This window comes from Eulemur rufifrons, chromosome 28 (genome assembly GCF_041146395.1).
Source record: "Eulemur rufifrons isolate Redbay chromosome 28, OSU_ERuf_1, whole genome shotgun sequence".
Classification (NCBI taxonomy): Eukaryota; Metazoa; Chordata; class Mammalia; order Primates; family Lemuridae; genus Eulemur; species Eulemur rufifrons.
In genome coordinates, this window is record NC_091010.1 from 49,897,572 (window position 1) to 49,912,801 (window position 15,230).

Sequence of the window (15,230 nt, forward strand, 5' to 3'; positions counted from 1 at the left end):
TAAAGAAAATGAGGAAACCAAGATACAAAGAGGTTATGAAACTTGCCTAAGGTCACACAGAGCCAGCATTTGAACCCAGGCTCAATGGGTGCACTCCACTTCTGAGGCCCAAGGCAAGTTTCTTGGGGGCAGGGTGTGTGTGACAGAACACAATCCAGTTTTGGCACTGCTTCCATTCTCTGGGGCCCTGCCTGGGAGTGGCAGCTGAGGCCACGCTGCAACTCCTCAGGCTCACAGGCAGCCTGTTCACAGGAGGAAATGCCCTTTAGCACCAGGGGGTGGGCACACCTGCTGACAGCTCCTCCCACAGCCAGACACACCCCAAACAGGTACCCAAGCACCCAGGAACACAGACTCCAACCCACAACCGGATATACCTCAGCACCCTGGTGCACGTACCCAGCCTACGCACCCAAACGAGCAAACATACCCATACTGCACGCAGCTATGAAGGCCCACACATGTACACAGAATCTACATACATGCCCCTGACACATAAACCAGTATGCAACTTTCCTTGTCCCAATAAGCATGTAAGCAAGCACTTGTACACACAAAATACATGAACCCATACTCAGAAACATAGACATCATACGATGATATCTACTCCAATACACATTCCATCCAGCACACACAGGCACATACCTCTACTGATACACAGGCCAAGACACTTGGACGCTGGAGCCATTAATGTGAGCCACGCGTTCAAACACACTTTCTACATCCCCAAGGGCCGGCCCCCTTATATGACTGCCCACCACGCTATAAATAAGGGCGATACACGTGCCCACACAGTTAGCGCCAGTCTGTCCCTGCCCCCACCCCAGTGCACACACAGCCCCAACTCCTAGGGACCACCCTCCCCCAGTTAACTACACCCGCCCACACCCTGCCGCCTGCCATTTGCCAAGACCAGCCTCCCCCACCCAGAGAGAATCCTTCTCTGACCCCAGCACGTGTCCACCCAGCCCCGCCTCTACCCCTGCCTCCGCCCGGTCCGCAAACTCCAGGGCGAGGGAGGGCAAGGGCTGGTGGGGGGTGGGTTCTGGCACCTGTCAAGCCAGAGCTGGGCGGTCGGCCCCCTCCCATGTGTATCTCAGCTGCCACCGTGCAGACCCCCTACCCCTGCAGCAAGGAGAGAACGCTAAGAGTTGGGGCAAGGAGGAAGGTCCGTGGTGCAGGCGCTAAAAACTCAAGTCACTCAACGACCCCTTTTAAGCCCTGGATCGCACCTTTTCACCGGGAAAACTCTGCGTCTCTATTAACCCTTTCATCACCGCCGCACCGCGGGAAGAACCCAAGGAGAAGTCACAGCAGTGCCCAGTAGTGGCCACTGCAGCCCGGGAGTGAAACGTTGCGGGGGCTTAGGCCCTTCATGACACCCCCAAACTCCCCAGGCACCCGCCCCGACTCCCACCGGGGAGAGCTGGCGGGCAGGGGAGCCCGAGGGACTCGGTGGGAAAAGGTGCGAGGACCAGAGATCTCGGGGGGGGGGGGGGCACGGACGGGAGAGGGGGCAACTGAAGGGAGTACCCCGGCCCCGCAATAGGCAAGGACAACCCCTCCAGAAAGTCCTCCGCAGGATCGCAGGGGCGCGTGCACGGGGCGGGCAGGTTGGAAGGAAAAACGCCTGGAGGCTTCCTTACCTGATTTCCTCTTGGAACTGCCATAGTCCCTGAAAAAGAAGCAACAACAGATAGACATGGTTAGGGCCGGACGCGGGCGCAGGGCTGCGGCTGCGGGGGCGCCCACGGGCGGGCTGCGTCGGTCCCGGTGCGGCTGCTCATGTGATGCCCACGGTCGGGCCAGCAGCGCGCTCCGCAGCCGCACGCACTGCGCGCCGCGCCCGCAGCCCGCCGCCACCAGCCCCCGCGGCCCCCGCCCGCCGGCCCCGGGCGCTCCGCCCGCCCCGCCTCGCCCCGCCCCGCGGCCGCCCGCGCCCCGCCCGCCCCGCCAACGGGGGCGCACCTGCCCCAACCTCCGCGGGTGGGGGCGGGTGAGGCGAGTTGTCACGCCATTCGTAAACTGGGAAACTGAGGCTCCAGGAGGGTGCTCACTAGAACCCAGGCCCGGCCCCGCGCTGGGAGCTGGCTCCTCACCCCAGGAGCACATCACCTCCCAATTGTTTGCGTGTTGGCATGGCTTGCCTCGGCAGTGCAAAGAATTGGGAGGTGAACCCAGCCCACTCAGCCTGTAAGTCAGGACTGAAATGTCACTTACTCAACGTGTCTTCCTCGAAATCACACCTTACCCCCCCCCCCCCATGTAATCACAGACTTTGATTAGAGTCTGCCCGGTCCTAGAGCCAAGACTCCCTGAGGGCACACTGGCTTGTTCCTCTCACCCTGTCCCCTGGGCCTGGCACAGGTGATGGATAACTATTGGTATAGGGCTTTCTCTAAGGCTATGGCTGGGGAGCCTGGAGATGGGGTGGGAGGACAGAGCCTGGCAAGGGTAACTAGGAGGCCAGGAATGGGAGGGGTGGAGGTTGAGCTTCCAAAGAAGTGAGCACTGGGTTCAAATCCTATCACAGACAATAATCGTTGGGTGGCATTAGGCACTTAATCCTCCCAGCCCTCATTTACCCGCCCTCAACTACCCTAGCCTGGAGCCTGCCCTGCCCTACAGCACAGGAATTAACCCACACTCAGGGTCAGGCATATTTCCCAAATCCTGTCCTTGCTTGTGTTTGGTCTCACCCCCTGCCATTCACCAATCCTCAGGGCCAGGGGAAGGCAAGCTGGTTCCCCTAACCTGAGCCTCTCATGCCCCTAAAATGCTGGAAGCTCTATTAAATGCTCAGGGAACAGCAGAGGGAACAGCTAGGGATCTGTCTGGAAACTGGAGGAAATGCCTTCCATTCTCCCTGGGGTCAAGAAAAGTGCCAATTGCTGCCCGTCTGTGGTGGAAGCAAACTAGCCAGCTAGGTCTGTCTGCTGGGAAGTGGGGGTCCCATGGAGGAAGAAACAGCAAGCTCCCAGGGAAGGGAGACAGCATGGAGACTCCCCGAGATTCTGATTCAGGAGGTCTAGGAGCCATCGGGGTGTTTATTGAGCTCCAAGGTGATCTGCCCACACAGCCAGGAGTGAGGGGCTCTCCCTCTCCTAGGCTTCTACATTTCCCAAAATTTGGGCTCAGAACCGACTGCATCAGAATGCGGGAGGCAAGGCCCAGGAACCTGCATTTCTGACACCCTCCCTCTCCTTCCCCACACTGTTTGAGAGCCCCCTTGGTATTCCATGTCTCCTTTAATCCTCCTATCCACACATATAGGAAGATCCTATCAACCCCATTTTACAGATGAGAAAACAGAGGTTCAGCCACTTTCCAAGGTCACACCAATCTGGAGAGGGGCTGTGGTTTATAAGCCCATCCGCAGGAATAGAAACTGCAGCACGGAGGGGGTGGAGGAGAATCTGTTGAAACTGTTGCCTCCAACAGGAGCTAGGAGGGTGGGAGAGTTCCCATCCCCCTCATCCTCACCACCTGGTAGAGTCCAGGGACGGCCTTAACAAGGGCATGTCGTCTCCCTGGGGCAGAAGGGGGACTGGACAGGGACTGTGTCCTGGAGTGCCTGGCTGTGCCCCCTGAACCTCAGCTGTGGAGAGAATTCCCAGCGCAGCTCAACTGTGGACAGTGTCATATGGTGGCTGTGTCCTGCCCAGAAGACTTTCCACTCCCAAGGAGGAAATTAGTTTTTCAGGGTTTCTCTCGGAATGAGGCTGGGCTACCAGGGAAGGGCAGGGGATGGATGGCAACGAGGGGCTGCCCTCCTCTCCCCGCCATCTTCCCGCTGGTCCTGGCAGGAGAAGCTCTCTGGGCCTGGGACCACGTGGCCCACTGACTATCCCTGGCTGCTGCATCCCAGAGAGGGGGTGGCTTCCTCACAGCGAGGGTCACCTTCTCCCCCTGCTTGTGCAGCTGTGGGCTAGTCAGGATTCTCTTCGAGCTTGTCAGCAGCCCCAGTGGAGAGGCAGGCAGGCTATTTCCGTGTGACAGGGGAGCACACTGAGGCTCAGGAGTGGGAAAGGGACGTAATTGTAATTCACATGCCTTGTGAGCCTCCTTGGTGCTAGGCCCCTGGCCAGTGATTCTCAGCCTGGCCTTTCGATGGAATCATCTAGAAAGCTGGTCAAAAATTCGGATGTGGGGCCCCACCCCAACCTACTGCATTGTCAGCATCTCTAACAAGCTCCCCTGGGGATTCCAAGGCTGATAGAGATTATTCAAGTGTTGAATAATCTCTATCAGGTCCCCAGCCACCCCTAAGAAACATTTATGCTAAATAAGAGCAATGTGCTTGCACTGCCAAAGAAGCTTCTAGAAGATCCCCTGGCCTGCCTGTCTCTCAGCCAGAGTATGGAGTCGTCCCCATCAAGGACTTCTGGGTCCCTCCCTGCAGGTGGTGTGGTCTTGTCTTGCAGGTGAGAAGAGCAAATCTTAGAGAAGTAGGCGGTTTGTTCAGGGTCACACGGCGAGTGGGTGAGGCTCAGACAAGCCCCCAGTCACCGGGCGCTCCTGAGGCAGGGGTGCAGAAGTAGGAGTAGGAGGCAGAGCCCTGGGGCCAGGAGGCAGAGCCCTGGGGCCTGACAAGCTCTCAGGGTTGAGGGAGCAGAGGCTGAGGTCCTGGCAGTGGGGCGGCCAGGCTGTCATTGCGCAGTGGGAACGGCAGGCATAGGAATCCTTCTCAGCATCTGGCCTCCAGCCCGAGCAGGCACTGCCCTAATAGGAAACCTCTTGGAAGTTTCCGGTTGGGCACCTTTGAGCAAAGCCATTTCGTATTTTTAGCTGCTGAATAGGCGGAGAAGCAGCTTAGGTATCCAGAGGCTGGGACTCCCCCATCCCTCATATACCAGGGCTGGGAGGGGGAACCTCCAGCAGGCCCGCCTCCCACTGTCCTACAACCAGACCCAGCCTGGCAGGACAGCAGGGCCCTCTGTTGGGGTCCAGTTCCCTAACAATTCAAGGACCCCTCCCCACATTCCCTCCTTACTCTAATTCTTGCCCTAAGCTGGTGCTGACGGTCCCCACCCTAGCGGTGACTCCACTCCTGGTAGGTCACAGTCTAGCCTGCTTCCGACTTGCTGCTGAATCACTATCTCCCGGGAGCCACAGGAAGGAGAAGGGGAGGGCAGGGCTAGCACCTCCCCGGGCCTCACTAGAGGCTAATGGAATTGAAAAGGCCTCCCAGGCTGTGTCCTGACCTGGCTCTCATTAGACCATTCCGCCACTCATTCTCTGCAACGGGTCCAGGGGTGACTCAGACCACAGGTACAGTGGCCAACAATCCCAGGAAAACAGGGACATGAGACTTTCAGGGCTCAAACTGGACAAACCGGGACAGTTGGTCACTCTATGGTCCACAGGTCTGGCCTGGCAGGGGAAGAGGGATAGAATTGCCCCAACCCAGTACCCCACCCCTCCCATCTAAACCAGGACCCCTAAGGCCTCCCCCACCCCAGGGGATACAGTTCATTTCTTGGCCCTTCCCCAAAGGATGATGCAGTCTGCCTCTGGGTGAGGACAGGTTCAATCGCTGCTACTTGCTAGCTGGGTGGTGACCTAGAGCTATTTCCTGCACTTGAGCCTCTATTTCTCCATCTGCAGCATGAGGACAATAACAGCACCCGGCCCTCGGGCCCTGGGGAGGGTGCATTGCACAGTATGCAGAAAGCAAACTGCTGTGCACATTGTCTTTGTTCTTCTTTCATACCCGGGCCTGCCTGACCCCACCTCAGTTGCTACCCCGATGGCAAAGGCCTGTTTCAACTTGCGCCCTGCACAGCCCCTGGCAGACGGTGCTGAGCAGGGGCGATTCCAGCCCCACTTTCAGAGTTTTGGGCTGTCACAGACACCAAAGCAACTCTGGTCTTTGTCTAGCGCTGAGCAGTGGGAAAGCCTGGATCTACACACCAGGATTTGTCTGGCAACGATCCTATTTTCAGGGTGACCCGACCCATAGGAATTGGCATACTCTTCTGGACCCATCTATTAGCACACATTTGACCTCTCAATTCTGAGAGTGGCCAACTCTCAGAGCCCCAAAACCAAGAGACGCAAGGAAGGCATCCTGTGTTCTCATGCCAACACACAGCCCAAAGGGTCAGATTTTTCTTTTTAAAGTGCTGGGATCACAGGCATGAGCCACCGTGCCCAGCCTCCTTTCATCTGTCTTGGTGAGAAGGGCTGTGCTCCCTCCCTGGACACGCTAGTGAAGTGGCTGGTGTTGGAGACGGCAAAGAGAGAGAGGCTAGAGGGAGGGGCGGGAAAGGCATTTAACAGTTCATGTGTGTTGGCACATAGCTCCCCACCCTCTGGCTTCCCCTTGAAAAATCCCAGCATTTGGCTTCAGTGTGAATCCACTTTATGGATGAGGAAACTGAGGCCCTAAGGCTTTCAGTGGCTTCCCCAGGCTCTAGAAGCTAAACTGACAGTGCTGACCCGGAATGCTCCCAAGGGGCCATGCTGAGGCCCACCAGGGATTGGGCAGCAGGCAGCAGGCTCTCGCTGGGGAAGGGAGGTCCCCAGAGTGAGAGGCAAAGGCAGGAAGGGCAGCCAAGGCAAGGGAGCGAACAGGAGAGGAAGCCAGGCTGGCTGGGCCCGCTCTGCGGAAGGATGCTGAGTCTCTGCTAGGTAGCATTCTGATGAACGCTGCAGGGGCTGTGCCCTCCGCTGCCTGCCACCCCCTCTCCCTCCTCTCCTCCCTCCCAGCAGTGACTGTCTTGGCAGAGGAGGACACAGATGCGCAAACTTCCAGCCTGGTGTTCTCACCCTCCTGTCTGCTGGCTGACATTGGCCACTCGGCCCGGGATGCCCTTCTGCAGGGCCTGCTGCTGCTGGGAACTGCTCGAGAGGCCAGCTGGGCTGCCAGACGGCTGACGTGGGGGTGATCTTGAGAGTGCATGGTCACTGGGACGTGGGCACTGCCTAGAATGTGAGGGCTGGGGGAGGTGGTACGCAACCTTGGCCAGGGGAGTGACGTGGAGCTCTTGAGCTATATAATGATTTCGACTGCTGTTATCAACCAATAAGCACTTTTTAAGCTCCTGCTGTAGGCAATTTCGTTAAGGCCTGTGCAAGGAGGCACAGGAGAAATATGTGACATGCCTTTGGCCTGCATGTTTGGGGTGAAGTTGGGGAAACAAAGCTACATAGTCCAGTGAGAAAGCTAATGTTCTGAGACAATCTATGCTGAGAGTCACAGGAGTGATGCTGAGTGCAGAGAAAAGAGAAGTCCTGGGGGCTGTAGAACATCCCAGGTGGCTTCTTGGAGGAGGAAGCCTTACAGGAAAAAGGGGTTTGGATCCATGGAGGAATAGGGAGGGGGAAGCTCTAGAAGGAGGAACAAGCAGCTCCCAACAGAGTTGAACTGGGAAGGGCAGGTGAGCAGGTGGTCAGGCAGCGAAAGGCCAGGCTGGGCAGGGCTTTGATGTCCAGCTGTGGAATCCAGAAGGTTTCAGAATTAGGGAGTGATGTGGTCAGATTCTGGCTGGAGGGAAATGTTTGTTAAGAGGCGAGGTAAGGGCCGGGCGCGCTGGCTCACGCCTGTAATCCTAGCACTCTGGGAGGCTGAGGCGGGAGGATCGCTCAAGGTCAAGAGTTCAAGACAGCCTGAGCAAGAGTGAGACCCCCGTCTCTACTAAAAATAGAAAGAAATTATCTGGACAACTAAAAATATATACAGAAAAAATTAGCCGGGCATGGTGGTGCATGCCTGTAGTCCTAGCTGAGGCAGGAGGATCGCTTGAGCCCAGGAGTTTGAGGTTGCTGTGAGCTAGGCTGACGCCACGGCACTGTAGTCCGGGCAACAGAGTGAGACTCTGTCTCAAAAAAAAAAAAAAAAAAAAAAAAAAAGGAAGAGCAGACAAGGTAGACAGCTAGGGTGTTGGGGCAGGAGAGAGGCTGTGACAAGTCTGGGGCTGAATGTCAACGGTCCAGAGTTCTGGACCCAGCTCTGCCCCTCAGCGGCTGGTGGCCCTGGGCAAGTTACTTTAAACTAGTGCCTTTCAAATGACAGGCCATGACTCATTAGTGAGTTCTGAAATCAATTTTGTGGGTCCCAATAAGCATTTAAACAAGAATAGACTAGAAGTGATCAGTGAGTCACCCACAGCAAGGCTGTTTTCTGGAACTTGTTTCAGATGTCTGTCTGTCTGTCTATATGTGTAGGGTTGCAATGTGGAATTTCTTACTATGGCAGAAAAGTCTTGAAAACACTGGCAAATTCTCTGAGCCTGGGATTCCCCAGCCCTAAAAAAGGAAGGCTACTTGGAGCGCCTTCACAGGGCGGCTGTGAGAATTCTAATTCTCTGTGAAACTAATATAGAGAGACACAGCATGTTTTTCCAGAAGCTGCGTGAGGAGGGTCTGAGTGGAGGGGCTTCGGGTCAGCTGAGGTCTAGAGAATGCTGGAGGATCTTTTTCACCCCACGTAGCCCCTAGCTGGGTTTTTGTTCTGGCTTTTGAGCGCCTTTGCACGGAATGGTCTCGAGAGGCAGCGACCTCCAGGCAGGACAGACAGAAGGGGCCTGGAGGCCATTCTCTGCCCCCCTTTGCTCCTCGATCTAAACTGTTGAACTGAGGGCCCTTGTGTCTAACAAGAATCCGTCCTTTCTCTGCAGGGGCTATGTTTTCCAGGGTTTTGAGAATGGACCCCATTGTGACCATGTGGACAGTCCAGAGAGGCCGGAATTCCTGCCCTGGGTGAAAAAGCTGAATTCCTGGGAGGATGGGGTCTCAGGCCCCCCAGGCTGTGTCCCAAAGAGGCCAGATGCTGTGGCCATCAGGGAACCCAGAACGTCCCCCCTGGCCCAGGGCACTCTGCTTGTCTCCTGAATGCCCCAGAGGGTCGCTGCCGCTGCTCTAGCCACAGCAAAAGAACAAAACACTGTCTGTCTGTCTGTCTGTCTCCTCTGACTTGTCCTACCACTCTGGGAAAAGGTCTTGAGTGTGTCTTCAGCCCAGGGATGGGCTTCACCATGTCCAGGCTTCAGAGCGGAGAGTTAAAAGGGTGGGTGGGTTAGAACCCCAGGTCAGCCACCTACCACCCTGTGACGGAAGCAAGCAACTGTACCTTCAGCTGCAAAGGTGGATAAAAACAGCTCTGTCTCACAGAGTCGTTGTGGGGACTATTGGGACAGCATGCAAAGCTCTCACAATAGCATCTGGCACGTGGAAAGGACCCGTAGCCCAGCAGCCTGGGTTCACAGAGCTCCAGCTTTGCAGTACGGACAGTGGCCAGAATATGGGAGGTGCTGACTGGCCCACCATCATGGCTACGGGCTGTGTAAGACCCTGACTCAGGGCACCAGCACAGGACCGTGACAACATGCAAGCCTGGGGTCTCACCCAGACCCTGACACTGACAAGTCATCCATGGGAGGGAGGGAGGCAGCAGGGGGACAAGCAGCTTTACCAGGCTGATTTCCTAGAGAGGGGAAAGAAGGCATGGGACCGCCAGCTCAGCCCACTGCCATGAGTGCCCTGAGCTTCTCCTCAAGTCACCGGCGTTACCCTACTTTGCCAGACTTGGCCATGGGGCTTCCCTGGACTTCCAGGGGCTGCAAGCCATACCTAGGAAAGATGGAAGGGGGAGTGACAAAACGGGGTGATGGGTTCAGCTATGAAGTCCCTGAAGAGAAAGTCAAGGATTTCTTCCATGTTTGAAGACTTTCCCTGTCTCTCTCCAAGTCCATGCCTGTCCATCCATCCATCCACCGTCCATCTATCTATCCCATGCATCTCTTCACTGAGGGGTTGCTCTAGACCCAGTCTTGTGCCTGAAACAGAAGACACACTGCCCTACCCTCAGAGAGCATACCTTCCAGTTGGGGAGATAAGACAAACACCCAGGGAAAGAAAACATACAAGCTGCTTTGTAACTAAGTGCCCGAAATCTTGGTCAAAAGGATTTATTGTAGGAATTCCCAGGACAGGGAGATCAGAGTGGTCTGGGGTGGTCAGGGCAGGATGCCTAGAAAGGGAGGCACACTGGCCAGGTGCAGTGGCTCACGCCTGTAATCCTAGTACTTTAGGAGGCTGAGGCAGGAGGATTGTATGAGCCCAGGAGTTCGAGGATGCAGTGAGCCATAATCATGCCATTGCACTCCAGCCTGGGTGACAGAGCAAGACCCGAAGAGGAGAGGGGAGGGGAGGGGAGGGGAGGGCCACAGGAGCTGGCCCTTGAAAGATGAGGAATATTTAAAAAGTTAGAGGCAGGAAGGAAGCACAGGGTGGAGGGATGGTGTGAGCACAGGTGGCGGTGCAGGAACGGAAGTGGGACCGTGCGTGTCAGGGTGGTGTGTGCTGGGGGCAAAGGGCGAGGAGGCCCTGGGAGGCTGTGCGTCCTGGGGGCGCAGGACTGCAGCTGGGGCCGGGCTGCAAGCGGAGGAAGCTGGCTCTGACGTTATAAGGAACTTGCCGGGAGAGACCTGGTGCTGATGCTCCTAACAAAAGATTCCCCCCGTTAAGCGGCGGCACCAGCTCTGTGACCGAATCAGATTCCCATCTGGTTCTGGTTTTCCCTGTTTAGGTGGTGGGGCACGGACTCGTCTTAGGGGAGACTGAGGACTGCTTTGCTCCTGAAGCTCCACTGGCCCCATCTGCAGGGCCCCACTGCTGAGCACAGACCTCCGGGTGGCTCCCTGGCTGTGGGCGCCTCACGGCCCTGGCCTAATGTCGACCTGGGGAGAGGAGCTTAGGCCGAGGGCTCCTTGCTTCCCACTGACGCCCAAGAGCCCATCAAAGGCCCGGCTGTGCTTGTTCCTGCCGTGGCCTCTGCGGGAAGGAGTACTGGGGCAGGGCACAGGGCCCCAAGCTTCTCCCGGGTCCTAGCCCGCCTGCCCTGCCCTGGGAGGCCCTGGCTCCTGGTCTCCTCCTGCAGTGAGAGAACCTACACCTCCCCGACTTTTCTGGATGGCCCGTCACAAATGCACAAGCACCAAACAACCATATGTGCCAGCCCTGTGACACCTGCTTTATGTCGTCACGGAGGCCGGTGCTCCAGCCTCATTTTACAGACAAGGCCTAGTCAGGTCAAGTGACTTGCCCAGTGTCACACAGCCAGACTAGGAGGCAAGGCTGCAAACCCAGGCTGTCTGTGCTACGACCACTACCGGCACCCTCTTGCCCCCTCAAGGCCTAGGGAGGGGGTACCTCCTCCAGAAAGCCCACTCTGATTTTGGCCCCCAGTGGCACTGAGTGTCCCAGTTCTGTCCCCAACACCGAGTGGTGCCCTAAATGGAGCTGTCTGATAGAATTCCCTGGGATGATGGACATGGTCTTTACCTGCACTGCCCAATATGGTGGCCACTAGCCATGGGGGCTATTGAGCACTCAACGTGGCTCGTATGACTCAAAACGGAATTTCAAATTTTCAGATTTAAATTTAAAGAGCCACAGTGGCTGGTGGGTACTTTATTGGACAGTATAGTCTAGCCCAATGCATTCCAGACTCTGGCATTGTACAGCTAGGTTTGTTTGCTCACATGGGGGTGTGTGTGTGTGTGTGTGTGTGTGTGGCTGCCTGGGTTCAAATCCCAGCTCTGCCAGACAGATTATTTAGGGTCTCTGTCTTCATTTATAAAGTGCACAGACTGATAGGACCCCCCCTAATTGGATTGCTGGGGGATAAAACCAGTTAATACCGCTAAGTACCCAGAGCACAGTAAGGTTCAACAGCTGTAAGCGCACTCTGGGATCCTCCACCCACTCCTCCATCTCCACCCGCGCCGGCCACAGAGCCCTGCGCAGGCCTGGGGGCCAACCCTGGGGAGGGGGTGGAGGGCTCTCTGGCAGAGCCACCTGGGACAGAAATGGTCAGAGGAGGCACTGGGTAGGGGGGACCAGGGAGGTGGGCAGTGTGTGGCTGCTGGGGGAGGAGGAGCTTAGGAGGGTGCGGGGAGACAGCCAGCCTGGCTTCAGTGGGGTGGGCCAAGGCTTAGGTGTCTGGAGACAAGAAACCCAGGCTCTGCAGGCTGAAGCCACGTTGCTAAGACGACACGCTGGTTGCTGGCAGTGCTGGGGGACGGGGTGGCAGAGCTGGGGGCTTCAAGTCCTGTCTGAAAAGACTGTTACACTTTGACATTCCCCAGGAATTCCCCGTGACTGCCAGGCTGACAGGGGCCTTGGCCCTCACTGATCCAAGGCGACATGGTGACAGCCACTCCTCACTGCTGGACCAAGAGTCTGACTTAATGAGGCTGCTCCACAAAGGGGCAGGCGGCTGCCACGCTCCACACAGCAGGCACTGGGAATGCAGGACAAAGGGGCCGCCAGCCAAGGGCTGTTTGCCCGGCAACAGGGTGGCTCCTGGGCCAGTGTGGGCCCAGGACAGCAAGGGTCTGCCAGCTGCCCCCCTGAGCACACACGCGACGGAGAGCATCTAAGGAGGACCTGAAAGAGATCACATGGGGACCAGCCCAGTGTGGGTTCCAGGCCTGGCTCTGTCTGAGCAGGTGGCATGACCTGGGTGATGGCAGCCTTCTCTGTGCCTCAGTTTCCCTGACTGAAAAAACCAGGGCATTGGATTGGGCCTTACCTGGGCTTCTGCAAAGAGGTCTCCAGCTCCAGGCCCCAGACAGGCCTGTGTACTGCTTGCAGCAGGAGGGACAATGTGGGAGCCCTGGGTAACACCCTCCTGCCCCGACCATCTTCCATTCTGTTTTTGAGTCATACTAGCCACGTTTTGAGGGCTCAGTAGCCCCGGTGGCTAATGGCCGCCATATTGGGTCTTCTTGTCAATGCTGAACTCTCTGCTCAGGGTCAGCTCAACTGCAACTATAGTGAAGTCATTGCTCACTGGGATGCCTGTCACAGACCGCAGAGGGCCGGCCCTGGGCCACCACCTGCACCCTCCACCAAATAATGGCTTCTGAGCTTCTGCACCGAGGAGAAGCCCCCTGAGGCCCTGGAGCAGGCTGTGCCCTTGGACCCCAGAGCAGGAGGGGGAGCAGGGAGGGAGAGTGTGGGCCAGGCCTTGTGGGGAGGCACCATGGAGCAGCCCTCCCCACCCTGAGTGGGCCCTTCTTTCCCAAAGACGGGGTGGTAATGCTGCTATTAACATTATTATTACTAATACTGTTATTGACAACAGCTCTATATTTGCCAAGCATTCACATCACTCCAGATACCAAACTAAGCCCTTGACACATATCAGCTCATTTTATCCTCACATCTATGTGGTAGATTCTCTTATTATCCCCATTTACAGAAGAGAAATGGAGTATCAGAGAGGGCAGATAACTTGCCCAAGGTAACACAGCTTGTAAATGATGGAGACGGGATTTGGGCCCACGCTGCCTCAGTCTAGTCTCAAATCCTAACCACACTGTCTAGTTACCACCCGTGGTTGATAAGGACACACATAAAATCCAGACAGATAAGCTAAATTAGGAGTAGGTCGGGAAGAGAAAAGTAAAACAACAGCAAAGACTCAGGCCAGAAGTACCAAAACGACACCCTGAATTCTAGACCCTTCCTTAGGGAGGTTACAACTTCCCTGGTGTGAGAATGGCCAACAGGAAGGGGAAACCCTGTGACCAGCGTCCACAACCACACGCTCAAGAGATGCACCGTGGTTTCTGATTTTAGCGGAGCGCTCCCCCAAGAGCCGCCATGGCTGGCAAGTTCCCCGGGCTGCTGCTTGGAGACTCTGCCGCTGAAGTGGCCATTCAGCGGGCACAGGGCTGGGTCTGCAGCTCAAGGGTGGCCTGGCTTCGCCCAGCGCAGGCTCTGGTTTCCAAGGAGGCCAATCCTCTCGGCAGAGCTTTTGTAAGTTCTGGGGACAGTGATGCTGGGTCGGTGCTGTCCTGGGTCCCACCTCCCTCCAACTTTCTCTCGCTCTCCTCCGGCTCCCAGCCCAGCACACTTCCCGGCACCCCAAACCTTGTTCTAGCACAGCACTCCGTTCTCCTGGGTAGATCTTATCGTTACTATGATGTCTTTGTTGTTGCCTTGTTTGTTGTCTGTTTCCTCCCCTCAACTGTAGGGCAGGACCTGTGTGTGTCTCGCCAGGACTGGCAAGGGCTGGGCACGATCGTGTTTGCTGAATAAATACACGAATGCCCTAGTACTGGCAACCAGGCTCGGGGCTGCCGGATGGTTCCGAGGGGCTGGCCAGAGCTGCAGCATCATACTGAGCATCCTCCACCTGCTCTCAGTCCCCACCTGGCAGGACAGGCCAACCCTGTGTCCCCACTGTCCCCTTCTTTCCCCCCAGTAAAGCCCATTGGAAGTGCCGCTTCCTCCAGGAGGTCTTCCCTGATCAGTACAGATGTGCCAGTAAGTGCGGACGTTATCGTGTGTAAAATACAAACAGGCTTGAGCATTCTTGAAGAGAGGAGTCCACTCAGATGACTTGGGTGTTTCCTGTCCACTTATGAGGATGGACTTGGCAGCAGCCCATGGCTTCCTGTGCTCTACCCTCTGTCTGTGACATCACTCAGGGTTGTCATGGAAACCCCATGGCATCACAGTGGAGCCTGTACGCTCTTGCTAACTCCCACATCACTGCTTCAGGTGTGTCTCCCTCCTCCCCCAGGTGGACTTCAGTGTCCCACTGCCTCCTTCACCTGTCTCCCGGGCAGGGCTGAAGTCTGACAATAGAGGCTCGTGTGTCCAGGGAGTGATAATCCCTGGGTGCTGCCCACGTGCTAGGCACGGTGCTACATGCTTCAAATACATTATTTCACTTAATCCTCTCGGCCGCCTCCAGAGGAAGATACTGTCATTACCCGCATTTCCCAGATGAGGAAACTGAGGCACAGAGTTAAGTCACTAGCCCAGGTGGCAGAGCTGGGATTTGAACCCAGTGCCAACGACTCTACGCCTGGGCTCCTATCCATTGTGATCTCCTGCATCTCCTTCTCCATCTTCCTGCCGTCCTGCCCTCCGTGGACACCCCTAGCCCTGCTCCTGCCTGCCCTCTCCCGCTCAGAGGCCTCCCTGGCCCAGGCTCTCTCCCTCCCCCTTTGCCTCCAGCCCTGCCCACCTCCCCAGCCTTCTCTGCACCCCCCAGGCCCAAAGGGCCACCCCTACCTTGTACCTCTGCACTCCTGGTTTGAGCTCTGGGCAGTCACCCCAGGCACAGTGGGAAGCCAGCAGTGTGTAGCTCACACGGGCTTTCTGGAAACCTCCTCTGAGTGCTGTCTGGAGGCGGCCTGGAGGGCAGTTACAGGGGTGCATGAATGCTCAGCACCCTGCCCGCGGGCCGGGACAGCCCTGCAGCAGCG

At 56.8% G+C, this 15,230-nt stretch overlaps 1 protein-coding gene across 3 annotated transcripts in view; it reads right to left on the bottom strand.

Moving 5' to 3' along the window:
* Positions 1-15,230, bottom strand: part of SH3PXD2A (SH3 and PX domains 2A) — a 213,566-nt gene that overhangs the window by 76,516 nt on the left and 121,820 nt on the right. For 2 of the 3 annotated variants that reach the window (XM_069459935.1, XM_069459934.1), the window contains exon 6: positions 1,647-1,675. In XM_069459935.1, coding sequence (XP_069316036.1) covers positions 1,647-1,675 — 29 coding nt within the window. Of the gene's footprint in view, positions 1-1,646; positions 1,812-15,230 lie in introns of those variants that run through there. The other variant, XM_069459936.1, reaches the window with a different exon arrangement.